We start from the raw sequence: 27,540 nt of genomic DNA, 5'->3' as shown, positions 1-27,540 counted from the left end.
CTATCGGATGTCGCTCGGTGGCTTAGTGAATACCACAACCGTTTAACCGTTTTTAACTGTTTCGAAACGTTTCACAATTCAAATTTTCTTTTAATAAAAGTCATATCGGATTAAGGTTAAAAATTTTAAATTAAGAAAAAATATGTAATGGATAGGCTAAGATATAATTAACATGAGAACATTTCATCGTATTCTCCCATTTCTTTATATGTAATATAGAATTTTAAATTTTCAGGCCGCAACATGCAAGGAAGACAGAATCCGAATCGGGAGATCAGCATCCCCAGCTTCACGTCCATATGCGGTGCCCGCCGCCTGTGCGACAAGTCGAAGATGCTGTACACCCGACCCAAGCCGGATGTTCTCCAGAGCATCCTGCAGTCAAAGGCCAATCCGGAGTACAAGTCGCGTCGCTTGTGGTACGAATTGAACATGCCGGAGTGCGCCAGCTCGCTGCTGGACGGCAAGATGCTATCCGACCTGCCCGACAACATCCTCTGCATGAAGAAAAATCAGAAGAAACGCCAGAAAAAGCGCGACAGCGCGGTGGCCAAGGCCAACTACATGACCATGCGCCTGGAGCGGGAGCACTTCCGGCGCAAGCTGGTGGAGCTCATACTGCACATGGACGACGACCAGGATCCGGAGCTGGCCGCCCAGTGTGCCATACCCTTCCCCGACCAGGAGGAGCGTGAGATCCTGCGGTATTACTACTACATCAAACACGGAATCGACACCATTCACGTGTCGCCATTGAGCAAGAAGATCCTCAAGAGGTAAGTGGAACGATATCCCATTGGTTATCCTCTAGATAAATTAGGCCACCGATTAATAGTATTTTAGAAATATTAAGATAATTTATTGATTTTCTTTAACGATGCCTTTAAAATTATAGTAATAAAGCTTTAGCTTAACTTATCTTTTACTAAAGGAGAAAAAATGTTAAATTTTAAATATTTGTTTATTTAAAAAAAATATTTATATATCATATGTATTCGAGGATACATATTATATAAATATTTATATTTAAACAAAAGTATTTGCATTTTGGTTCTAATACCCAATTTCATTTTCCAGGATAACAGATCTTGTGCCTCCGTTGCTCTACAAATGGCAGACCGCCCTCAATGACAATATAGCGGAGGTCCGTGCGGATTATGTGTTCGCCATGAAGAAGGCCGTTGTGGACTTTGTCCTGCGGCACACGGTCCTCGATCGACTGACCAAGGAAGGAGTCGGTGGAAAATTTGACACCGCCGAGCGGAAGGAGGTTCAATCTATGACGAACTTCTGGCGATATCGGTGAGTTTTTGTTGCCTGTCTTCTGTCTTAATTCTAAAACAAAATTTTTTATCTTGGCAATTTTTATGCTAAAAATGTTTCCATATGGGGAAAAAAGTTAAGCCTATTGGATTTTCATAATATAAAACCAGATTTTACACTTTAATAACAACTTTGCCATCTAAAACAAAATTTCCCTGATTAAATCCCTGCGGATTATTTAAATTCCTACTAGTTCTCATGGAAATTGCGATTTGAATGAATGTTTTATGCTAAAAATGCTGCAATATATAAAAAAAAACGAAACTTTCCTTAAGCCAAATGCATTTTGAGAGTACCAAACTAGTTTTGGCAAATTGATAATTACTCTGTTATTGAAATGTGTACGCTTTTCATTTTTAAAAAGTTTCCAACAATGCATACGAAGGGGAAATTAAAGTTAGACTTCCCCCGCATGTGCAAAATTCAAATTTTTTAATTAAAATAAATTACACCCGCACCAAGCGTCAAGTAAATTGTGCGCATTGTGAAGAGGCGACTGGCAAAAAAAAAAGGCAAAGAAAAAGTTGCCATAATTGAATGCGAGTGTTGTAACTTCCCTCGGCCTGCTTCGCATTTGGAAAAAGCGTGCAATTGACATGCAATTACACCCAACCAAACACTCGAGTGCCAGGATAACGCCCCCACATATGTTCATGGATGCCTTGGCTTTATTGTGGATTAAAAACCCAATCCCAATACCGATTTTTACGAAATGAATTGCCCTTTGAGTCGGCAGCGCGCGAAATCTTATGAAAATAACTTGAGCTTCAGTCGCTGGCTGACAAAGTTGCCCCGCCGCCAAAAGGGAAAAGCAGAAGCGTTAAGAAAATAAGGAAAATAACGAAAGTCGTGCGACATTATTAAAAGCTTCTTGCAATGGGGAGAACGCGAGAAATCGCTTTGCGGCGTGCCAAAAACTTTTTAACCGCACTTCTTCAACTACAATGCCACGGAAATGGAAAAGTGGAAAAGGCTGCCGCAGCGGGCGAGTCGGAAGCACCAGAAAGTTAAGTCCTCCTGTGTATTGGTTTGACATTTGATGAGCAACAGCGTTTCCAGCAGCTGGAAAGGGAAGAGATTCTGCTCGACATAAATTGCGAGAAGGATATGCTTAAAAATGAATTGAACTTGTTTGTGACACCGAGTGGGCGGGATTTTAAAAGCCATCATCGCATTGTGCGGCCATCAGTGTTGGCTTCCTGTCTCTTGTGAAAGTATCCAAAAAACTTTGGCTACCTCATTGTCTTCTTTAAAAGTTGAACAATAGGATTGTAATGATTGATGAATTTTTATTTTATTAAGATGAATAATGATCTTCAAAAAATTAGCATGCAAGGGCTTTTATTTTAAATCCAAGAATGTGGTTTTCTAATAATGATGTCAAATTTTATGAAAATTAAAAAAAGTATAAATATGAAATATTTAAGTAAAGTATTGCTAAATCTAACTTTAAAAAAATTGAATCAATTATAAATTGTAACATGAAGAATTGTTCAATGGTTTTGCTCATTTTGTGATTTTGTTAAGTTTAAGTTAGTCACAAAATTTAATTAATTTTATTAATATCATGCACAAATCGGCATATTTTGTTTTTACCAAAGACATCTGACAAATGTATTACATCGACTTCAAAAACAGAGAGCACTTTTTATACATTAATTTTAATATACGCTTATTTAAAGTACAATATTGAATAAGAAAAGCAATTCAACCTCCTAGCATTCTGTATTCTCCATAATGTTTAATACGATTTTCACCCCAACAACACCTTGTGTTGGCTTATGTTTTACTTTTTTTTTCGGTCGAAAGTGGGTCGATGGCCCTATCGATATCCTCGTCCGCGTGAGGTTTGCTAATTTATTGCCTTGGAGCATTCGGCATCATTAAGGAGGGCCTTTTTGGATGCTTTTTGTGGTTGGGTGGTTGCCCGCTGGGTGCTTCTGTGGCGGTTGCGGTTCCCTGCACTGTTTAATGGGCTGTGACGGAATAGCTGGAGTGAAAAGTTTTCCCTTAGTCTCGAGATAATTTGCATAAAAAGACGGTACTAACTGTGCCCGCCATCGCCTCATCCCATCCCATCCAATTTATCCGACAGCTACGACGAGAATCGCAATGTCCTGATGAGAACGCTCTTCTGCATACATCGAAGTGTGGCTAGCATCCTAGAGCTGTGGAGCATGAAATATAAGGATAAGTCCTTCATCGATGGCAAGGAGCTGAGCAAAATCGAGACTCCGTTTACATTATTTTCCTTTGTGGTAAGACTTTATGGAGATTAAGACAGATGTGTATAATAGCGTTAATATTATAAATATCACCTCAAAATAGGTAAAAATTTTAAGGATGGATGGTAATAAAATTAAATGCAAATAAAATATCTTAGATAAAGTAACGTAATCCGGAAAATTATCTAATTTTCCTGATAAAATTTTAAATTTGATTAAAAGTTGTAACTTTTAATGTTGTTAATGTTGAACTAACCTTCCCATTTCTATTTAATTGAAACCAAAATAATATTTGGCTTTAGTTTTGTAGAGGATTCAGAGACCCATCTAATAACTAGTATTCCTTGGCAGTATTTGTGTGGCTCCCATATTGACAGTGGAAAGAGGTTGCTGGAGGAGAGCTGGTATGGCGAGATCCATTCCTCCCTGCTGAAGGCCAGTAAACGCGGCCAGTTGCCAGACATCCGGCGATTCACGCTGGTCAAGCGCTTCTTCAACTGCGTGGCCGCTTTGATGACCCAACAGCTGGAGGACATATGCATTAGGAGTCTGAAGGAGTACGCAGACTTTATTTGTGACTATGGGGTATGTATTCTAATCAAACGGATATTAACTTACTAAACTGAAACCCTTTTCTAAGCACTCTAATCCCGGGTTCGAGATCGCTGTGATGCTGGCCGACGAGGATACGATTCAGTTTAATCCCAGCTTCTCAAAGGTCCAAAGCGAACTGCTACGCGTCATCGACTCGATCTTACTGAGCATCCAGATGCTTCCGCGCATCGAGAGCAAGCTCTACACCGATCTGATCGTGTCCAAGAAGATCTTCCTCACGCCCACCGTTCCCGATAGCATTGTGCAGGAGACGAAGAACCGGATCTGTGCCATGCTGGAGGAGCAGCGCATCGGACCAGAGTTGCGGCTGCAGGACTTTGATCCCTTCATCGACTTGATAAATGGAATCGACGCGGAGCGGGTGGGTAACTTCATGGAGAGCGATGGCACCTTCGAGCAATACGCGGAAATGGTGTACGAGTACAAGGAAAAGGAGGACCGCATCGCCAAGGAGGTGTGGGCTGTAATCCGTATGGGTTTCTATGAGTTTCACAGGGATAAGTTCATCACGCATCTGGAAAGCTTGTGTCGACAGCTGCAGTTGGATCTGTTGGCTAGAATGGTCACAGATCAGCAGGCCAGAATCTCTCGGCTGGGGAAAGAATACGATGCTATAGCCAAGAAGGCTTTAACAGTGCCCAAGGACACGGCTGAGTTGATGCAACTGAAGGCCTATGTGGTCCATGCAGAGGAGAATCTAGTGCCAGAAATGGAGGCCAGACTCAAGGTGAACATGGGCGAAATCCTGTGGCTGATGGATCACACTCTGTACTCTCCGCTGGAGATCAAGAACAACAGCAACTCCTTTCAGTGGTATCTGAAACTTCCCTCGATATTCGAGCAGCATCGCGCCATTATTGCCGAGAAGGTGATCGAGTACCAGGAGCTGCTCAAGAAACGCATTGAGCTATTCCGCCGAGAATTGCAAAATTATTACGAGCAGGTGCAGACCTACGATACCTGGGGGGATATTAAGCAGTTGTCCAGGTACAAAAAGCGAGCTGGAGTGCTTGATCAACGCTTGGTGCAGGCCATGGAAACCATTGACCAAATTAACGAAGAGGAAACCTCCTATGGCTGGGATCTGTCCCAGTATCCGATGAGAAAGAAAGCCCACGACCAACTTAAGCCGTACAAAACCCTTTTCGATGCTGGGCAGGATTTCATGGACAAGTGGGACCTGTGGATGCACTCGCAAGTGGGCTCCTTCGACCCCGACGAGATAGATGGCGATGTGTCCAACTTGTATCGCATCATTCAAAAACTGGACAAGCAGATGGGCGAGCATCCCAATACGATGCAGCTGATTCAGGATGTCAAGGCCCAGATTGAAGCGTTCCGCGAGCACATGCCCATCATCAATACGCTGGGCAATCCGGGAATGAAGGCCCGCCATTGGGAGCTGGTTTCGGAGATCATTGGCTTCCCTATCAAGGTGTCGCCAGAGCTGACGCTTGAGAAGATTATCGAGTACCAGCTGGACGAGTATGTGCCCAAGTTCGAGGCCATTTCAGAGAGCGCCACCAAGGAGAACAATTTGGAGAGGGCGATGGCCAAGATGGTCAACGAGTGGGAGGGCGTGGAGTTTGCAATATCGCCCTACAGGTAAGTAATCCGTTTCGACTTCGAAACATGTGGCCTGTAATTGAAATGTCTCCCGCAGGGATTCTGGCACATACAAGCTGGCTGCCGTGGACGACATCCAAATACTGCTGGACGATCAAATCATCAAGACGCAGACGATGAAGAGCTCACCCTACATCAAACCATTCGAGACGGAAATTCTGTAAGTGAACTGATTTAAGATTTTATTTGATGTGTTCCATGAATCTTTAGATTTAAAACCATTTAGTTTTGCCTTTATTAAATTAAAATGCTTTTGTTTTCTGGGAAAACCCAGTTCCAATTATCTTTTAATCAATGTCTAAGCGTGTAGAGCACTAAAGATTCACATTAGTCCGTCCTGTTGTCTCCCTTTTTGTTCGGACGTCAATGTCAGTGGCAGACAAGTCGCACATGGCTAACCTTTGTTGTTCTTTTGCAGTAAGTGGGAGGCCAAGCTCATGCTGCTGCAGGAGATCCTGGACGAGTGGCTGCGCGTGCAGGCCACCTGGATGTACCTGGAACCCATCTTCAGCAGTCCGGACATTCAACAGCAGATGCCCGAGGAGGGGCGACGGTTCAGTGCCGTGGATAAGGTGAGTTTAATTCCTCCCAGCCACTCTCTTTAATAATGTTTGTTAAACAGGACTAAGATTTGTTTTTTGCCATAACTATGATTTGAAGATATACGTTCAGATTTATTTATTAAAGTTCTTTAATATTTTAAAAAGAAAGTTATACACATCTTTTTAAAATAAAAACCAAATTTGGTTAAACAATTATTAATTCGTGATTAATTATTGCAGATATGGAAGGAGTTAATGAAGCAGGTGGCCCAAGATCCCAAGGTCATGGTGGTGGTCCAAATCGACAAGATGAACGACAAGCTAAAGAAGGCCTACAGCCTGCTGGAGGTTATCCAGAAGGGTCTGAATGCCTATCTGGAGAAGAAGCGCCTCTACTTCCCGCGCTTCTTCTTCCTCTCGAACGACGAACTGCTGGAGATCTTGTCGGAAACGAAGGATCCTACTCGTGTCCAGATACACTTGAAGAAGTGCTTCGAGGGCATCGCCACACTAAACTTCACCGAAGAGCTGGACGTTACTGCGATGCGTTCCTCGGAGCGGGAGGAAGTCACTCTGGTGGATGTGATCTCGACATCCAAGGCTCGCGGTCAGGTGGAGAAGTGGCTGCTGGAGCTGGAGATCGACATGAAGAAGAGCGTGAATCACAAGGTTTCGGAGGCATTCTACAGCTACCTCAAGATGTTGCGGCACGTTTGGGTACTGACCTGGCCGGGTCAGTGCGTCCAGTCCATCTCGCTGACATACTGGACTCTAGAGATCACCGAGTGCTTCGAGAGCGAGGAGCCCAAGGAGAACCTGGCCAAGTACCTGCAGAAGTGTGTCATGCAGATCAACAAAATTGTGGACTTGGTGCGTGGCGATCTCAACACCCAGAATCGTATTACATTAGGCGCCCTGGTAGTGTTGGATGTCCATGCCCGTGATGTCCTGGCGGAAATTGTGGCAAATCAAGTGGAAGATCTGCAGGTAGGCAATTTTAAATGCTTTCTACTTAATTGTTTTATAATTTCATTAATCAAATTCACAGGACTTCCAGTGGCTTTGCCAGTTGCGCTACTATTGGGAGGATAATAATCTAGATACGAGGATGATAAACTGCTCTTTGCCGTATGGCTATGAGTATTTGGGAAACACACCGCGACTGGTTGTTACCCCGCTCACGGATCGGTGCTATCGTACCCTGTTTGCTGCCTTGAATCTGCATTTGGGAGGTGCTCCAGAGGGTCCTGCCGGCACTGGCAAAACGGAGACCACAAAGGATCTGGCCAAGGCCGTGGCCAAGCAGTGCGTGGTGTTTAATTGCTCGGATGGATTGGATTATCTGGCGCTAGGTAAGTTCTTTAAGGGATTGGCCTCGTGCGGCGCGTGGTCCTGCTTCGATGAGTTCAACCGCATCGATCTGGAGGTGCTTTCGGTGGTGGCGCAGCAGATCTTGACCATCCAGCGGGGCATCAACTCGGGCAGTCCCACTCTGGTGTTCGAGGGCACCACTTTGACCCTTGATCCCACTTGTGCTGTGTTCATCACCATGAATCCTGGTTACGCTGGACGCTCCGAGTTGCCTGATAATCTCAAGGTGGGTTTAAATTTTAGTTATGAGTATATAATTTTACTAATATTTCCCTTTTAGGCTCTCTTCCGTTCCGTGGCCATGATGGTGCCGGATTATGCCCTTATCTCGGAGATTGAACTGTATTCCTATGGTTTCCTGACCGCCAAGCCGCTGTCCGTTAAGATTGTGGCCACCTATCGTCTGTGCTCTGAGCAGTTGAGCACCCAGTGCCACTATGACTACGGTATGAGGGCTGTAAAGTCGGTGCTCAAAGCAGCTGGTGCCTTGAAGCTCCGCTATAGGGATGAGAATGAGGATATCCTGGTGCTGCGGTCCATCAAAGATGTGAACTTGCCCAAGTTCCTCAACCAGGACATTCCCCTGTTCCAGGGCATCACCTCTGATCTGTTTCCTGGAACAGTTTTGCCTGAAGCCGACTACGTGCTATTTAATCACTGCACACAGTTGGCTTGTGAACGACAGAATAAGCAGTGCACTCCTTTTGTCCTGGAGAAGGTGCAACAGGTGTGTAAAATATTAAAACTTTCCCTATATTTAAAGTGTAAAGCTCTGACATTAATCCAATTCTTTTGAGCTGAGTAATTATATCAGAAATTCTGGATAAAATCGTATTTCAAAGACTAAGTTCTTTTGTGATTTCAGCTCTATGAGATGATTGTAGTGAGACATGGTCTTATGTTAGTGGGCTATCCATTTGGAGGCAAATCAACCACCTATCGGGTCCTTGCCGAGGCTCTGGAGTGTATGGAGAAAACGGTTGGTCAAAATAACTCGATTGGTTTTTAAAAATACTTATATTTTTGTTAATATCCAGGATGGTTCCGAGAACAAAGCTATTTACACAATAATCAATCCAAAGGCTATTACAATGGGTCAGCTATATGGACAGTTTGATGCAGTGTCCCACGAATGGAGCGATGGAATTCTGGCGGTAAATTATCGTATCTTTGCAGTGTCTGATTCCCCAGATCGGAAATGGCTCATTTTTGATGGACCAGTGGATGCCATTTGGATTGAGAACATGAATACCGTGCTGGATGACAATAAGAAGTTGTGTCTAATGTCCGGCGAGATTATCCAGTTGTCGAACAGCACCAATTTGGTCTTTGAGCCAATGGACTTAGAGGTAGCCTCTCCGGCTACGGTTTCTCGATGTGGCATGATATATCTTGAGCCAAGTTCCCTGGGTTGGGAACCATTGGTGGCCTCTTGGAAGAATACTCTTCCCCCAGCTTTCCATACGGTCAGCAAACAACTAATATCGATGCTTATCGCCCGATTTTGTCCTATTCTTTTGTACATTCTGCGCAAGGGTCTCAAGGAGATTGCACCCACTTCGGATGCAAATCTGATGGTCAGCCTTATGAACTTCTTTGAGTGTTTCATAGACGACTTTCGCGATGAGAAGTATGTGGCTAATGTCTCTGATTTGGATTTTAGAGCCCAAACAGAGGGAATATTCTTGTTCTCGTGTATTTGGTCACTTGGAGGTTCCTTAGATGCGGATAGCAGGGAAAAGTTTAATATAATATTCAGAGCGTTAATGGAGAAGACATTCCCACAAAATCTTTACGACGCTTATGGAGTAACTGAGGATCTCTATGTGGAAGCCTTGGCCAAGCCATTTATATTCCCCATTCCTAAGCAGGGATCGGTGTTTGATTATAGGTACATTAAGGAGGGCAAAGGCAAGTGGAAACCCTGGCAGGATGACGTGAACTCTGCTCCACCGATCCCTCGAGATATACCTGTCAATCAGATCATTATCCAAACCAACGAAAGTGTTCGCATTGGAGCTGTTTTGGACTTGTTAAATCGTCATGGCAAGCCTATAATGTTGGTGGGACCGACGGGAACGGGCAAGAGTGTCTATGTCATCGACTACATGCTCAAAAGGATGGATCTTTCCGTTTACAAGCCTCTACTGATCAGCTTTTCCGCCCAGACATCCGCCAATCAAACGCAGGACATTATCATGTCCAAGTTGGACAAGCGACGCAAGGGCGTCTTTGGTCCACCTCTCAACAGTCGCTTTGTGATCTTCGTGGATGATGTTTCGATGCCACTGAAGGAGAACTACGGAGCCCAGCCTCCAATTGAGCTCCTGCGAATGATGCTCGATCACATGATGTGGTACGACCGCAAGAATATCGTGCCCATGAAGCTAATCGATCTGCAGATGATTGTGGCCATGGGACCTCCGTCAACAGGAAATACTGTAACTCCCCGTTTCCAGCGCTTTTTCAACGTGATTTCCATTGACGATTTCAACAACGATATATTGAATACCATCTTTAGTAAGATTGTGCTGTGGCATCTGGACACGAGGTAAGTTTTGGGGGTTTATTAAGATAATTGTCTGTTACAATATCGATTTATGTTGATCTTGATAATATGTTCGAAAACCTAGGAATTTTTCATGCTTCGGCTTCCGAAGATATCCCCTTTTAAATGTGATCATAATACATTCCTCCCGACTCAACCAACCTAGGGGATTTTCCAAGGAGTTTGATCCTTGCATTGACGAGATCGTGGGCGCCACCCTGACCATTTACAATGACGCCAAACTGAATCTGCTCCCCACCCCGGCCAAATCGCACTATCTCTTCAACTTGCGCGACTTCTCGAGGGTGATTCAGGGTGTCCTGCTGTCCGTTCCCGAGGCAACCGAGGATGTGAACTCCATGAGGCGACTGTGGGTGCACGAGGTGTTGCGGGTGTACGGGGATCGTCTAGTGGAGGATGCCGATCGCACCTGGCTGTTTGAGAACATCTGCAGCACGGTGAAGGCATCCTTCAATACAGATCCCTCCCGCCTGTTTGGTCGATTTGTGGAGAAGGACAAATCATTGCAGGAGTCCGATTTCCGTCAGTTGATCTACTGTGATTTTACCAATCCGAAGGCGGACACCAAGAACTATGTGGAGGTGCAGGATCTGGAGGAGTTGCGCCGGGTGGTGGAGGCCTATCTGGTGGAGTACAACAACATGTCGAAAAAGCCCATGAATCTGGTGCTTTTCCGCTTCGCCATCGAGCATTTATCGCGCATATGCCGCATCATAAAGCAGCCGAGGAGTCATGCTCTGCTCATCGGGGTCGGAGGATCCGGGCGCCAGAGCCTGACTCGATTGGCTTCGCATATATGCGACTATGAGCTGTTCCAGGTGGAAATCACGCGATTGTATGGGCCGTACGAGTATCACGAGGACATCAAGGCGATCCTACGCAAAATTGGGGCATCCGAGATGCACGGCGTATTCCTCTTTACGGACGTCCAGGTGGGGAATCGCAATTGGCAATTGGACTGTGTCCCCGGGCTTTCCTTGGTCTCGCTAACTATTCTAGACTCTTCCAGATCAAAGACGAGTCCTTCCTGGAGGACATCAGCAATCTGCTCAACTCCGGCGAGGTGCCGAATCTCTTCACCAACGAGGAGAAGATCGAGGTGCAGGAGAAGATGGCCCAGATCGACAAGCAACGGGACAAGGCGGTTCAAACGGATGGCAGTCCCGTGGCCCTCTTTAACTTTTTCGTCACGGTGGGGTTACTAAGTCACAAACTCAATAACTATAGTTTTCTATTTCTATTTCCATTGGAAGATTTAGTATACATTTATACCTTATTAAGGTTCAAAGTTTAAAAAAATAACTTAAAAAGATTGCCTTAAAGTCAATTATTATTTCATCATGACCGATTAGGCATAAATGCAATCTAAAATAGGTATAAATCATTATTGTTAAATTATCCTACTAATATCTGTTAAATATTCGTATGTCAGACCTGCAAAGACCAGCTGCATATTGTTTTGGCCATGTCGCCCATTGGCGATGCGCTAAGGAACCGTATCCGTAAATTTCCCTCGATCGTCAATTGTTGCACAATCGATTGGTTCCAGTCCTGGCCGGAGGATGCACTATTAGCCGTATCCACTCGATTCCTGGCCAGCGAGGATCTCACCGCGCTAGAGCGTCGCACAGCCATTGATATGTGCATGGACTTCCACACTTCCACTCAAGAGCTCTCGGCAAAATTCTTCTCGAGGTTGCACAGATATAACTATGTGACACCCACTTCGTATTTAGAGTTGATCCAAACCTTCAAGGCGCTGCTCGGCCAAAAGAGAAAGTAAGTTGGTGTTTAAGAGGATAACCAAAATATTATGATTCCAGCTAAATTTGTATATTCATTCCACTATTAAATAAGATAACAATCCATAAAACCATTTAATTGTAAAATTTCCACTTGCTATTTATTTTCTATATATTTTTTCTCTTTATACCAGCAACATTACTAACAATCGCAATCGCTATTTGACGGGAATTTCCCAGCTGGACATTGCTGCTCAGCAAGTGGCTGTTATGCAGGAGCAACTGATCGCGCTGGAGCCCAAGTTAAAGGAAGCTTCCGAAATAGTGGCGGAACAAGTGGCCAAGGTGACAGCCGACAGCAAACTGGCCGAGGAGCAGCGAGAAATTGTGAAGCTGGATGAGAGTGCGGCCAAGGAACAGGCGGCGGTGGCTCAAGAAATCAAAGACGAGTGCGACGCTAAACTGGGAGAAGCACTGCCCATTTTAGAATCGGCTTTGGCCGCCCTAAATACCCTAACCACTGCTGACATAGCGGTGGTCAAGACAATGAAGAGTCCTCCCATTGGTGTGAGAATCGTCATGGAGGCGGTGTGCATCCTGAAAGACGTCAAGCCCGATAAGGTGCCAAATCCAAGTGGCTTGGGCACTGTGGAGGATTACTGGGGACCCTCCAAGCGTGTCCTCAGCGACATGAAGTTCCTCGACAGCCTGCTCAACTTTGACAAGGATAATATTCCCGTGGAGGTGATGAAGAAGTTGGCGCAACGCATTCTCAGCAATGAGGCATTTGATCCGGACAAGATTAAGAGTGCCTCCACGGCTTGCGAGGGTTTGTGCCGTTGGGTCATTGCATTGTCGAAGTACGATGTGGTGGCCAAGATTGTGGCACCCAAGAAGTTGGCTCTGGCGGAGGCCGAGGCCACGTATAATGCGGCCATGAAGACGCTTAACGAGAAACTGGCCATGTTGGCCAAAGTGGAGGCCAACTTGGCCGCCATCCAGAAAATACTCGACGAGCAGCTGCGGCAATATGGGTGAGATGAAGACAGGCCGAAGATATATCGAAGGATTAAATGCAAAGCTAATGAGTTATTTTTCTTAGAATTTTGCTGGCGGAGCATGAGGCTTGTACCAAGAAATTGCAACGTGCCCAGGAGCTCATTTCTGGTTTGGGTGGCGAGCGAACTCGTTGGTCTGAGACGGCCAAAATGCTGCAAGCCAGTTTTAAAAGTGTCACCGGCGACGTTTTGATCTCATCGGGCGTGGTCTCCTACCTGGGCCCCTTTACCATCGACTTCCGGGTGGATCAGATCAAAAAGTGGGTGACGAAGTGCCTTAATTTTGGTGTAACCTGCACTCCTGACTTCCAACTGGCCATTGTCCTAGGAGAACCAGTCGAAATTCGGTTCTGGAACATTTGTGGCCTGCCCACGGATGCTTTCTCTGTTGAAAGTGCTATTATGATGAAGTGAGTAGGACTTTCTTTTATAACTAATTTATTCTGTTGTAGCACCTACTGCATTGAAATTGAAATTATGGCTTATAAGTGGATTTAAACTCTTTTTAACCACTGACAAATTAATTTACATTTACTATATATTCATATTTAATTGAAAAGTACTGAGTTTCCATTTCAATTTTATAATTTATATATATTTTAAGAAAACATTTTAATTATAAAACTTTACTGGAAAATAATTCTAACGACTTCGATTATTATTGCATTGCAATTAGGTTAAACGATATAGGATGGAAATTGTTTAACTAGAATTTTATCCAAATGCCACGTTAACCGCAAGTTATGACAACAGCTGGCATCGCCCCTTGGAAAATTCCCTGTGGTGATCGCTAAGCCAGCTCACATCAATTAAACAACCTGACACGGTAATTATGGTCTTGCTTAGCCTGTCAGCCGCACGGAATTCCCGAATCCACGGCATCGCCAAAGTTGCTATGTTGTGTTTCTTCGTTTACGTTTTCTAATTACAAAACATAAAACGTTAGAATTCACGCGTATTAGGAAAATTAAAGATATGCCTCGTGCGGAAGCGGGTGGAGTGTGAGAACGGCACCGGATGCTGCACGGCACCGCGAACTGGAACTGAATCGGGAATGGGAATGGGAACGGTAATGAAAACAGTAGCTGGGGGTAGGTGTTTAGGCGGAAAGGGGGAGGGATGCATGCGCGCATTAAGCAGCGTACCCGCATGTGGCCGAACGGACTCGTTGCCAGGACACGCCATCTCGGTGGTGGCTGCTGTGCCAGCCAAAGGTACAAAGGGCACTAGAAACCGAGACGGGGTGCACCGAGAAAAAAGTGTAGAATCAAAACAAATTTTTAACAATTTATTTAATTTAAAAAAATTAATTTTTTCACAATATTACATATTATAACTTTTGATATGATATAGTAATATTATTTTGTCAGCTTATAGTAAGTTTATAAAGTTGTATTTAAATCAAGTTATATCAAGAAATAATTTACTAAAATTTTTTAGTATTAAATTCTTTCAAACTTTTGACTCTTTCTAGTAGTTGTTTTATTTCAACGAACTTAATTTACTATTAAAGTTCTTAACCAAATTTTAATGATATAAGAACTATTGAGCTTAGTAATTTTCTATGAAAAAATCGTATTTTGCTCGTTTATTGCCTTTAATTCGGTTATTTAAAAAGGCTACTGTTTAAGTAATATTTAAATTAATACATTTTTTTGATAATAACTTTTGTTTTAATAGGCATAACGTAGAAACATAGATAAAGATAGTTATTTTTCGACGTGTGAAAGGCTGTGATGGGCGGAATAGGGAGGGAGGCTGGCAGGCAGAATTTTCATGTTTGATGCGTGTATTACGCATCTGGTGGGTTTCTCGGAGGTCAGAGAACGGGGCCACATGCCACTCCAAGTCGATTTAATAAAGGAAATTCCTGGCTGCTTTCCACGAAAGTGTTCAAAGTAATTTGGAGCATGCCCGAAAATACCTGAGGGGGTATGGGTTTTCGAAGGGAGGAAATCGCGGGTGAGGATGCGGGCAGGCCGAACTCCAGAATCGCCCTGTATAAGCAATTGATTAATGTGCGCCCAGAGCGGATTAGGTTTAATTTTTACGCAGCCCAGAGGGGTAGCTGCGATGCGATAGCGACAGACGATTGCACATCCTTGGGGATTTGCTTTCTAGTTTCGGGCCTTTGTCTATCCTGTCTATATAGACGAATTTGTATTTGTGTTTGCCAAATATCCTGACTGCCAGCAGGGTGTCAGGAATGTTGTCCTTACTATTAACATTCATTTGCTTAATATTTCGGGTGACACGTCGCACATATGGTGACCTACACGTCGGTCCTCCAAGCTTGTCTTCAGCATCGTAAAACGCTATGGCCGTATATTGGGTATCAGGTGTGGATGTTTTCCATTTCGGGCAGCGAACTTTTTGGGTATTGTGAAATTTGAGCGCCATGCCTTTGATTAAATAATGTTAATTTGAACAAGAAAGGAAAGCTAACTTCGGGCGGAGCCGAAGTTGATATACCCTTGCAGAATACTCTGTAAATTATATTCTCCAAAATTATTCATATGATGCATTCTTAATACTCATAAAAAATCCGAACTTCCTAACTTTACCAACAACAAAGTTATGGCATTTCCAATCGTTCAGTTATATGGCAGCTATAGGATATAGTCGGCCGATCCTTATGAAATTTGGTAGGTCGGATTGATTGGCCAAAAATAAAATCCATAGAAAATCCCAACTTCCTAACTTTACAAACACCAAAGTTATGGCATTTCCGATCAATCAGTTATATGGCAGCTATAGGATATAGTCGGCCGATCCTTATGAAATTTGGTAGGTCGGATTGATTGGCCAAAAATAAAATCCATAGAAAATCCCAACTTTCTAACTTTACAAACACCAAAGTTATGGCATTTCCGATCAATCAGTTATATGGCAGCTATAGGATATAGTCGGCCGATCCTTATGAAATTTGGTAGGTCGGATTGATTGGCCAAATATAAAACCCATAGAAAATCCCAACTTCCTAACTTTACAAACACGAAAGTTATGGCATTTCCGATCAATCAGTTATATGGCAGCTATAGGATATAGTCGGCCGATCCCGGCCGTTCCGACTTATATACTGCGTGCAAAGGAAAGAAGGGTGTGTGCAAAGTTTCAATCCGATAGCTTTAAAACTGAGAGACTAGTTCGCGTAGAAACAGACAGACGGACAGACAGACGGACAGACGGACAGACGGACATGGCTATATCAACTCAGGAGGTGATCCTGATCAAGAATATATATACTTTATAGGGTCGGAGATGTCTCCTTCACTGCGTTGCACACTTTTGACCAAAATTATAATACCCTCTGCAAGGGTATAAAAAGGAAAAACAATTTGTAGATGCCTTGCTGTGGGCTTAACTTTAAAGAAGATTGAGATAAGGGTATTTTAAATTGGACAAGTATAAAATGAAAAAAACATTTTTCCTTATTGGTTGTTTTCTAATATTTTCAATATAAGAATATATATTTGCTAAGTCCGCTAGCATTTTTTGGAAACAAAAGAAAGAACAATGATAGTATATACATTTTTGTATTGATTCGAAAGCGCTTTACTATAAGTCCTCTTCTTTATGTGAAGTAAAATATAAATGAATATAAAACAATGCAAGCGATTCTGCAAAAATAGTTGGTTGTTAATAGATTTGCATTTTTTTTGTTTTGTCACCAGCAGTAAATCCCCAAACTCCATTCAACAGATTCGCAACCGGCTTACAATGCTAGTTGCATTGCATTTTTAACTGTATTCTAACTATTTGCCGAGAAATTTTCGGTTTTATTTTGTGACAAAAAGTTGTAGCTTTCGCAATCCCAGCTCTTCATTCCTCCCTGGTGATGGGCTCTGAACTTTAACCGGTTCTCACATGCCAACTGTCTACCTAGACCCCTGCCTCCATGTGATGCTATTGTGTTCCGTGTCCTGGCACATCGTTTCAGTTTTTCGGCTGGAATTCGTTGTTTAAAAATTGTTGGGGCTTTTATTTTCTTTTTGGGTTTTTGGGTTTGCGGCTGTAGCGACGGGCGACTACGGCGGCAAAAGCATATTGCTCTTTTGTTTTTCCATCAAATATTTTTCATTCATCAAGTTTTCAATTTACAAAAATGTTCATTCATTCGCACGAGCAATTTGTATTCGGTGTGAATTTGTCATGTGTTGACTGCCGTTGTTGCTGCTCCTGCTGCAACTTATTGTTGCTTTTCCCGCTTTCTCCCTTTCTGTATTTATTTTTAGTCGCTTCCAATCCTCCTGTCCCGATTTCTACTCCCATTTATTTTGCCACGCTAGCTGTGAGTTATCGCATCAGCTATATATGCAGTCCTCGACACACCCAACAACCGCAATCGAAGTATGCACAAATACATAAATGTGTTTTTCTACATTTATGTATTGAATCAGGGGCTTAGGTCTAGGGAAAGTGATTTAAAGGGGGAAACGCAATTGGGATTTAGACTTTTGAACACATTAACATTTATAAGACTTTTGATTTTAAAAATAAGTTCTTATTTTATGACTGCGTATTTTATTAAACCAATTATATTTCCCTATATGTTAATCTTTTGTAATACAGAAATAAAGAATAATGCGAAGAAAATTCTTTAGCTCAACATTATATACTAGGTTTTCCTTTGGACTGTTTAAAGACGTGGTATGGACCTAAAGATTATTATTTATATAAAAAATAATTTATAATTATTATTTGATCCCCTTTTTGTAGGTACCCTGGCTAAAGTCCTTTTGTAATGTAGTTCTGTTTGTGGCTTAACGTTAGCTTGATGTATTGGCATATTTGAAGCCAGAGGTTTGGCCCCCATTTCAAACACACAAAACACACACTCTGTCAATCCCACAAACACATACACCCACAGGATTCAAATAATGCGAGCAGAAAGTATTTCAATAGCATTATTTACGCTTATGAATTATTGACGTAAATATTGAATGTGTATTTATGTGGTATTTTCTTTTTAATATTCCAACTTCCACTAACTGATGAGCTCATTGTGGTGGTCCATTGTTGCTGCATGTTGACAAATTGCTTGCATTTATTAAATCATTTAAAGTACAAATGTTTAGCAAGGACTGTTATATATATTTAAAATTTGTTATTTTGCAGAAATGCCCGTCGCTGGCCCTTGATGATTGACCCACAAGGACAGGCCAACAAATGGATTAAGAACTATGAGAAGAACAATAAACTTTGTGTGATCCGCTTGAATCAGGCCGATTACACTCGTGTCATGGAGAATGCCATCCAATTTGGACTGCCCGTTCTGTTGGAAAACATTGGCGAGGAGTTGGATCCCGTTTTGGAATCTGTGCTCACGAAAACACTTTTTAAACAGGGCGGAGCGCTATGTATCAAGTTGGGCGACTCTGTTATTGAGTATAATCATAGTTTCAGGTTTGTAACATTTTTATTTTATAATATCATTTAAAAATTGAACTTTAAACTACAACATTACAGATTCTATATGACAACCAAACTGAGAAATCCGCACTATTTGCCCGAGGTGGCAGTCAAGGTAACCCTGCTGAATTTCATGATCACTACTCAGGGTTTGCAGGATCAATTGTTGGGCATCACTGTGGCCAGGGAGCGACCCGATTTGGAGGCGGAGAAGAACAATCTGATTGTTCAGGGAGCTGATAACAAACGAATGTTAAAGGAGACTGAAGATCAGATATTGGAGGTGCTGTCTTCCGCTGAAAATATTCTGGAGGATGAAACGGCCGTGCAGATTTTGAGCTCAGCCAAGGCTTTGGCCAATGATATTAGCGAGAAACAAATCATCACTGAGGCCACAGAAAAACAGATAGATATAGCGCGATTGAGTTATGTGCCGATAGCCGAACATTCAACGATTCTGTTCTTTACTATAGGTGAGGAAATCTTAAAGTTTTTCTTTATATTTTATATTAATTAATAACTGAATATATTCACCAGTGGAGCTGGCCAACATCGATCCCATGTACCAGTACAGCCTGGTTTGGTTTGTCAACCTGTACATGTCGTCCATCGATAATACAGAGAAGGTGGACGACATAGCGGCACGTCTGCTGGATCTACGAAATCACTTCACCTTCAGCCTGTATGTCAACATCTGTCGCAGCCTCTTCGAGCGTGTGAGTGCCATTGGATAAACCCAATTATCGTCAAACGCCGGTCCGCATGTCCATCCGCTGGCCAGTATTCTGGCCCTTTAGCATCGTTAGGCCAGTAATTGCGCATAATCTGATAATGTGACATTTGAAGCGTGCTCCTTTGCGTTTCATTTGCTTTGTGGCTGAGCATCGTGCTCAGCTTGACTTGGCTTGACTGCTTTTAAATAATATTTAAGCATTACTGCCCCACAAGTACATTCTACTGTAAAGCCACTTCTACGGACAATAGAGTTGAAGCAGTTGCTGTAACTAAACACTGAGTGCTCACTATGGAAAGCAAAGATCCAATTCTTATCCAAAAAATGTTATTATTGGTATACCCCTTTACCTTATTTTATTTTATTGCTCGATTTAATTATGTCATTCCAAAGAACAATTGGGAATATTTACCGTACGAATCATTCAGGTTTTTTATTTCTTTTCAGTGAAATCATTCGATTTCAAGGTAAATAGTGCAATCATTTTCCAACTGTTCATATTGGTATTTATAGTTGAGTTTGTAATTCGTTTACATCCACCGTGCAGCTGCTCGAATAATGTTATTACATTGCTGGTGCAATCAAAGGATGTACCTAGCCAAAGGAAGCTGAGGCAAAAAGGAAATAATAATCCAAACAAGTTCTAGCTGGCTTTATGCTGTTTTCAGTCAATTATGCCATGGCCTTTCCCTGTCCCCTCGCCTTCACCCCCTTTTGCAACCCTGCCATGCGCTAACCTTTGATCCCTAGCTTTTAATTTTCTTGTGCACAAAAAAATGGAAGTGAATTGCTATCAGAGGAGCAGCATCGCTGCTTGGCCAGGAAAATGCTTTGATTTCGGTGGGCAACCTTTTCGAGAAACCCATTGAATGCGAGTGTGAGCCTCTAAACTCTGACCCTGAACGACCCCAATCACATCACATCACTTCTTATCCCTCACCTATTTATACACAAAGGAAAAAGTTGGATTGGAAAATCAAATGCAAAGATATAACTATTTATATTTTAAATTACGAATTTTGTGGCTGGTATACTTTAAGCCAGATGTGGGTTATAGTTAAAAACGTTAAATATAACAAATATTAATTTACTAACACCTAACAGAGAACAGTTGACGACTAGAATTATAAATGAATATAATTGTAAACTATTTCCAGAACCCATAATACCATTTCAATTATTTAATCTAAGTGTAATTAAATGTTCTGACCTTTGAACACAGGATAAGCTGCTGTTTTCGCTAATATTGAACATCAACATGATGAAGCATGAAAATCGGATTGACAATGCCGAATGGATGTTTCTGCTGACTGGAGGCGTTGGGTTGGAGAATCCGTTCAAGAATCCAACCAGCTGGCTGGGCATCCAAAATTGGGATGAGCTTTGTCGCCTGACTAATTTGTCCAATTTCAAGGGCTTACGCGAGGACTTCACAGACAATTCGGCACAATGGAAGTCCTTCTTTGATTCGAAGACGCCGCAGGATAATAAGGACGTACCGAAAAGCTGGGACAAGCGAGTGACCACATTCCAAAAGCTTTTGCTTCTCCGCGTCTTTCGACCGGATAAGCTGGTGCCGGCTGTGCTAAATTTTGTGAAGGGCGAGATGGGTGAACGATTTGTGGATCCACCGCAGTTTGATTTGATGGCCTCCTTCGCCGACTCGCACTGTTGTGTGCCCTTGATATTCATCTTGACCCCTGGCTCGGATCCCACGGCAACGCTTCTGAAATTTGCCGAGGATCAGGGCTTTGGTACTAACCGATTATTCTCACTGTCCTTGGGCCAAGGTCAAGGTCCAATTGCGATGAAGATGATCGACGAAGGTGTAAAGATGGGCAACTGGGTGGTGCTGCAGAATTGCCATTTGGCAGCTAGTTTTATGCCATTGCTGGAGAAGATTTGTGAGAACCTCCTGCCGGATGCTACACATCCGGACTTTAGGCTATGGCTCACCTCCTATCCGGCGGACCATTTTCCGGTTGTGGTCCTGCAGAATGGCATCAAGATGACCAATGAACCGCCCAAGGGCTTACGTTCCAACATTCTCCGCTCGATGCTGAGTGATCCGATCAGTGATCCGGAGTGGTACGAGTCGTGCACGCAGCCAAGGATCTTCAAGCAGCTCATATACTCGCTGTGCTTTTTCCATGCGGTTATACAGGAGAGAAGATACTTTGGACCAATAGGCTGGAACATCCCCTACGAGTTTAATGAAACTGATCTCAGGATTTCCCTGATGCAGTTAAGGATGTTCCTCAACCAATATGAGACTGTGAACTATGATGCGTTGCGGTATTTAACGGGCGAGTGCAATTACGGAGGAAGAGTTACGGATGATTGGGATCGTCGGACGTTGAAAACCATTTTGGACAAGTATTATTGTCCAGCGGTTATAGACCTGGAGAAGCCTTACTACCTCGATGAATCTGGACAATATTATGTGCCGGTGTTCAAGGAGGTGGACTTGTATCTGAACTTCACGCGAGAACTTCCGCAGATCTCGACGCCGGCCATCTTTGGATTCCATGCCAATGCGGATATCATGAAGGACCAAAAGGAAACGGACATGCTGCTTTCGCACACTCTGCTCACACAGGTGAGTCCACCTTGTTTAGATGGTAGAGAAAAGTATTTTTAGTTTGAGTAGTTTTCGTATTTAGTATTGTGATTGTTAAAAACCTTGCTTAATATTTCTGCTTCTTCATTGCTCGCATTGCCATAAAAGGAACGTTGGGTAAGAATTTTTGGAAGTAATTTGTTTACAAATATGTTTATTAATATTTACGGGTTTATTGTCACAATTTATGTAGGACCTTTATGATCGACGCGTAAGTGCCAGCTAGTCCTTGTTAACGCTTTAAAACAGATATTTAATGATTTTCTTGATCGACACGCTGCTCATTAGAAATTGGAGAAAAAACAAAGGGTCTATGTAGAAACGCTTAGCAGACGCTTCCCCGAAAACCTTTCCCTTCCCACTTATCCTACCTGTCCTCCCTTCCTTGCCCTGCACCATTTGCCCCTGAAGGACACGAGTGCCTCCTCTGATGACAGCAGCGGTTCCAAGGCATTAACCCCCGAGGAGGTCGTCACTAATGTGGCCACCGATATCCTGGAAAAGTTACCCAAGCTCTTCGATCGCGACACAGCCCTGCTCAAATATCCGACCCTGTACCACCAGAGTATGAACACGGTGCTGGTTCAGGAGATGGTACGCTTTAATGTCCTGCTGAACACGATCCGAACCAGTCTTATCACGCTGCGAAAGGGAATCAAGGGTGAGTGATTTTTGTTACTATCTAAACTGATGGGAAATATTTTAATTATGAGATTACAAGTTACAAACTGTAATTATTTAGTAAAACAAATCAATCTAAGAACAAATGCTACAATAAATAATGATCAGCTTAAAGAACCCCACGAATAAAATATTATTTATTTATGTAGTTACCATAAGTTTGATAAAACGGCTTTATTGTTCTATATTAGTGTGCTAATATAATATTTATTTATGATATTTATTTATGATGCAGAATCTGAGACTCTTCTACTTGCGTTTTCTACGGTATTTTTATTTAAGGGTAAATGATCGTCACTTGTTTGAATGGGGATCTCAGCGTCAAGGGCAGTATTGAAGTGGGAGCCTAAGGAGCCCAGATGTCTTTTTTCCTCATTTTCTTCATCCTCTTGAGATTCGGGCTTATCCTTTTTATCCTTTAATTTTTTGATTTTATCTTGATCAGGTTTAAGTAAACTACCCGATGGCTTCAAAGTTTTCAACCCCGATGAACGTACGGGTGGAATGAAGGATACGGAAGTGTGGACCATGGGTTTGGAGCTAGGTTCAGAACTGAGTTCGGATGTGAATTCGGCTTCCAGTTCCGATTCCGGTTCATTCGCTGCTCCTTCAAATTGTTCCAATTCCTGGGTAATTGAATCAATGGATTTCAAATCCTTGGAATCTGGGGAAATGGAAATCAACTTCTTAGGAGTTGAGTCAACAGTTGGTTTCAATTCTGTAGGAGTTGAGTCAACAGTTGCTTTCAATTCTGTAGGAGTTGAGTCCATAAGCTCAGATTTTTTGGGAAATGAATCCATTTGTTCCAATTCATTGGAAGTATAATCAATTTGTTCAAATTTCTTTTTCGTTGAATCCATCTTTAATTCTTTTTGTTCGATTTTAAACTCCTCTTGATTATCAAGTGATTTAGATGGTTGCGTGAACATTTGATGAAACGAGACTCTTGGCGAATCAATATCTGGCACATCCTCTTCCTCTATTTCTATATCCTTATTCATTTTATTTTCCTTAAGCCTGTTGGCTAATTCCAATTTTTCTTCTTCATCGTCCTCTTTTTGAAGAAATTCCAATATACCAATATCAGCATTTTTTTCTTCACCGTTGGGGAGCAATACTCTATAGCCTCTACCTTTAAATGGTGAAAAATCAAAGATTTCAGAAATATCAAGAGTGCTTTTTATACTGAAAACTTCACTTGGCTTCCTTTGTAGATTGCTAATGGGATTAATCATTTGAGATTTTATAAACTCATCGCTACTAGATGGCCGGTCTTCCACTGGTATATCATCAACGTTTTCTAATAGTCTTGTTATATTGTCGACTTTGAATTTTTTCATCAAGGTCAACGTTTGCTTTCGTAAAAAGTCGGATCCTGGCAGTGAATTAAAATTTCCGAAATCAAAAATTTCCTTTTCTCGAATATTGTCCGAGCTTCGAATGGCATTTTGAGAAACAGTCATATGCAGATCGATTAAATCGTTGGGGTTGACGCATGGAGGATTTTCCATATCTTGTATAATTCTGGCGAATATGTCGTCAAAAAGATCGTTATAGTTCTCGGTAACAATGCGCTCATTTGTCTCTAGCCAACGTCTTCCGGGTACTGCCTGTCGGATGAGCTTTCTAATAATGGCATGGGCCTCACACCAGGAGGATCGTTGAGGGATTTCCCTTTCACTGTCCGTGGACAAGAGATATAAATCGTTGTCGATCAGGCGATCAATGAGATCGCTCGTTAATGTGCTGGCTATGTCAAATGGATCTAGTTCATCCCACACTCTTGGAAAGATCACATCCTCCACCACGTATTGCGCAATCAGGAAGGACTCATAGCACTGGAGGGCATCTTCCATATTGGGCGATACCATGTCGTTTAGCATCAGCCGTAGGGGAACATATGTTAGGGGGTTCTCGATCAGCTTGAAGCTCTCCAACCAGCGCTCAATATTCGCATCGATTTGCTTGGCTAATTCACTTACGGTCTCGGTAGCCTCGCCCTCGGCCATATTGTACATGTCTGAGTTCAGAATGGTGCTGATATATTTATTGGAGACATCATTGTTGACCACATTGCAATGCTGGAACATCTCCTCGTACATCAATCTCATGTCGTTCTCCCTCTGTCTCAAACCAGCTTCGGCTGCCTCGCGTCGCCAGCGTTCCTTTTGGGCCATAATCGAGAAGAAGTGGAGCCGGCGCAGCTCGGAGAGACGAGTCATCTCCTCCGAGAGGAACTGCATCACCCATCCAATGTAGGTGCCCTCGTAGATGTTCAAGAGGTGCTCCATGTTCTCTTTCTTTCTATCGCTCTTCAAATCCGCAATCACGGTTGCTGAATTTCGGATTTTCTCTTCCTCAACGAAAGCAGACCACTTGTCATTGGCTTCTGCATTGCCCGGTCCTTCAATAATTGATTTGGACTGGACTTGGAAGACGTAAGTTAGATGTCCCAGGCTCATTTGGGATGGCGTTTTAGTAATTGTTGGCTTCCATCGCTTTCTCAGGCATTTGGGCTCTTCTTTCTCCTTGGCGGCCTGAGTTCGAAGGGCCTTTAGGCTTTCGAAGAGCTTTTGCAGATTGTCATCATTGCAGAAGTTCCGCTCATATTCTTTTTCATATTTCTTGGGCTTGGACCAGTCCTTCAGCTTTCTAAATGGACATTTAAGGCTGCTAATGTTGACTTTCTTCTCCAGTTCGTCGATCCTCATGTCGAAGGCCTTTTGTCCAATTTTTGAGACATAATTTCGACGTGCCGGATCGACGCCGTATCTTAAAAGCGGGGCATAGAATTCGGAGCACGGGGATCCCAAAGAATGCATTGGGCTTTGCTTTTCCCATTTGCGCGAAGTTTTCGCAACTTGGAAATCCAAACGACGCATGCCCCGCTTGAACTCGATTTCGTTTTTTCGTAAACCCGCCTCCCGACGTTTCTCGATTCTCTCGCACGCCTTTTCAATTCTCGACTTTGAGGCGGCATGCATCTCCTTCTCCCTCTTGTCAAACATCTTGATCACGATCTCGAGCCGCATCATCTGGCACTCCTGTATGTCCTCCTCCCGCTGTATCCACTGCTCCCACTCGAAGGCATTCAAGATCTCCTTGTACTCGGTATTTAAAGCCACTTTCTTCGCCTCATTAAGGAGTCTTTTGAAGTGTATCTTCAGGGCATCACTGAAGGCCCATCGCTTTCTGGCACGCTCCAGGACCTCGACCTCGTGAAGTCCTGGTGGACTTGATCCAGGCAACACAGATGGTAGGGAAAATAGCTCCAAGGTTTTGTTTTTGTCTGCATAACGAACTTCCGGCAAAAAACTCATGGTCTGCGCAGAGGATTCCCTAAAGGAAATGAACACATTTGATAATGTACAGTTGCTTTATGTTTACTTCTTGTTTACCTGTAGAGCGTCTGGGTGATTTTGTTTTTAAAAGGTTGCGTGTCTTCAAGTTCAGCGAAAAAATTGCATTTGTGTTTCAATTCCTTTTTCATAACTATGCTGGGACTCATCTTGACCTCTTGAGTTTTTACACTTGGTTCTCGTTTGGTAAGAAAATGATATCCCGGAGCTTGAAACTGACATTCGCTGTCGGTACGAGGTAATTTTCCAACATGTCGCTGAGCTGGATCATTTTCACCTAGGAAATAAAGGCAGTCAATAATCTGAAATTTATATTTCTATGTATATATATACCTCCACCCATTCGAAGATCTGGGGAACTGGTAATCAAACATGATATTAGGCCATGTTCACTCTGCTTTTCAGTTTTTCTACTGAGCCTGTCCTTGTTTTTCTCCTTGCTAATCGCAATCCCTTTTAAGTTGTCCTGGTGATGTCCAGATGATTTGTCAAAAGTTGACGAACTTACAGCTGTATTTAATCGTTCTTCCGGTGGGACTCTAAACTTAACCTGATTTACTTGTCGCTTGTTATGTATTGGCATTATATCATTAAGTGAAATAACAGTTTTTAATTTTTTTTAGTTTTTTTAATAGTGTATTTTGTCAGTGTGTTTTAATGAGTATTGTTTTATCAAATGAGTTTCATTTCGAATTAGTTTTGATTTGTATTTTTATTGGGCTACTAAGTTTAATTAATCATTGCATCACATGTCATTTAAATGAAACTTGAGAATGTACTATTAAGGAAAACTTGTAAGATGTATAAAAAATAACTATCTTTAATGACGAATTATATTTTTAATTAACTTAAATTTTTACCTTCAGGTTTGGTTGTAATGTCTGCCGCTGTTGAGGCGGTTTACAAATCCGTCTTGATAGCCAAGATACCAGCAATGTGGGCTGGAAAATCGTACCCAAGTCTGAAACCTTTGGGGAGTTATGTGGCCGATTTTCTGCGCCGCCTTGAGTTCCTGCAGGTGAGTAATAAAAATCTAATGAATTACGAATTAAATCTTTATTTCTTTATGTCATAGAACTGGTACGATCACGGAGCTCCATCAACCTTCTGGCTCTCCGGCTTTTTCTTCACACAAGCCTTTCTGACGGGTGCCCAGCAGAACTATGCGCGAAAGTATGTCATATCCATAGATTTGCTGGCCTTCGATTACGAGGTTCTCTCGCTGGAGGAGAGCCAAAGAGGTGGGTTATCTGGTCCCGCGGATGGTGTCTTTGTGTATGGCATTTTCCTAGAGGGTGCTCGTTGGGATCGCACTGGAAAGTATCTTGCCGAGTCTCGGCCAAGGGAACTGTTTGACACGATGCCGTTGATTTGGTTGAAGCCACTCAAGCGGGTTGACCTGCCCGAGCGTCATAATTACCTCTGTCCAATGTACAAGACAGCAGAAAGACGAGGTGTGTTGTCCACTACAGGTCATAGTACTAACTTTGTGGTGGCCATGTTGCTACTCTGCAATCCCAACACTCCAATCTCCCATTGGATTATTCGCGGCACAGCTCTGCTGTGTCAGCTGAGTTTCTAAAAACTGTCTATTTATTCTATTAAACTATATTTTTTAACGTTTGCTTCATGCTAAATTAAATAAAAAGTCTGATCATGGTAAA

At 42.6% G+C, this 27,540-nt stretch overlaps 2 protein-coding genes across 3 annotated transcripts; one reads left to right on the top strand and one right to left on the bottom strand.

Moving 5' to 3' along the window:
* Positions 1 to 89: 89 nt before the first annotated feature.
* LOC108050229 (dynein axonemal heavy chain 7) lies at positions 90 to 27,533 on the top strand. Of its 2 annotated transcripts, XM_044459565.1 has the most exons (27): positions 90 to 115; positions 236 to 776; positions 1,078 to 1,302; positions 3,419 to 3,581; positions 3,900 to 4,133; positions 4,189 to 5,768; positions 5,827 to 5,949; positions 6,208 to 6,361; positions 6,572 to 7,318; positions 7,380 to 7,928; positions 7,983 to 8,429; positions 8,568 to 8,681; positions 8,740 to 10,253; positions 10,417 to 11,203; positions 11,281 to 11,463; positions 11,704 to 12,050; positions 12,208 to 13,047; positions 13,116 to 13,481; positions 18,190 to 18,477; positions 18,541 to 18,956; positions 19,021 to 19,199; positions 20,439 to 21,815; positions 21,945 to 21,953; positions 22,030 to 22,047; positions 22,125 to 22,497; positions 26,743 to 26,894; positions 26,952 to 27,533. In XM_044459565.1, the coding sequence occupies exons 2-27, from the start codon at positions 244 to 246 to the stop codon at positions 27,456 to 27,458; spliced, it is 12,225 nt and encodes a 4,074-aa protein (XP_044315500.1). In that variant the 5' UTR covers positions 90 to 115; positions 236 to 243; the 3' UTR covers positions 27,459 to 27,533. The 2 variants fall into 2 exon arrangements, with proteins under 2 accessions (XP_044315500.1, XP_044315501.1); XM_044459566.1 differs by lacking the exons at positions 21,945 to 21,953; positions 22,030 to 22,047 and having other exon boundaries at positions 22,248 to 22,497.
* Positions 22,742 to 26,522, bottom strand: LOC108050221. The gene is made up of 3 exons (XM_017131784.2): positions 26,210 to 26,522; positions 25,916 to 26,153; positions 22,742 to 25,856 (listed from the first exon to the last, which is right to left on the bottom strand). Exons 1-3 carry the CDS (start codon positions 26,457 to 26,459, stop codon positions 22,742 to 22,744), a joined length of 3,603 nt encoding a protein of 1,200 aa, XP_016987273.2. The 5' UTR covers positions 26,460 to 26,522.
* Positions 27,534 to 27,540: the final 7 nt, after the last annotated feature.

The sequence above is a fragment of the Drosophila rhopaloa genome, unplaced genomic scaffold (genome assembly GCF_018152115.1).
Source record: "Drosophila rhopaloa isolate 14029-0021.01 unplaced genomic scaffold, ASM1815211v1 contig_2, whole genome shotgun sequence".
Classification (NCBI taxonomy): domain Eukaryota; kingdom Metazoa; phylum Arthropoda; class Insecta; order Diptera; family Drosophilidae; genus Drosophila; species Drosophila rhopaloa.
Note: the sequence above shows the minus strand (reverse complement) of the source record. Positions and strands in the feature narration are given on the sequence as shown.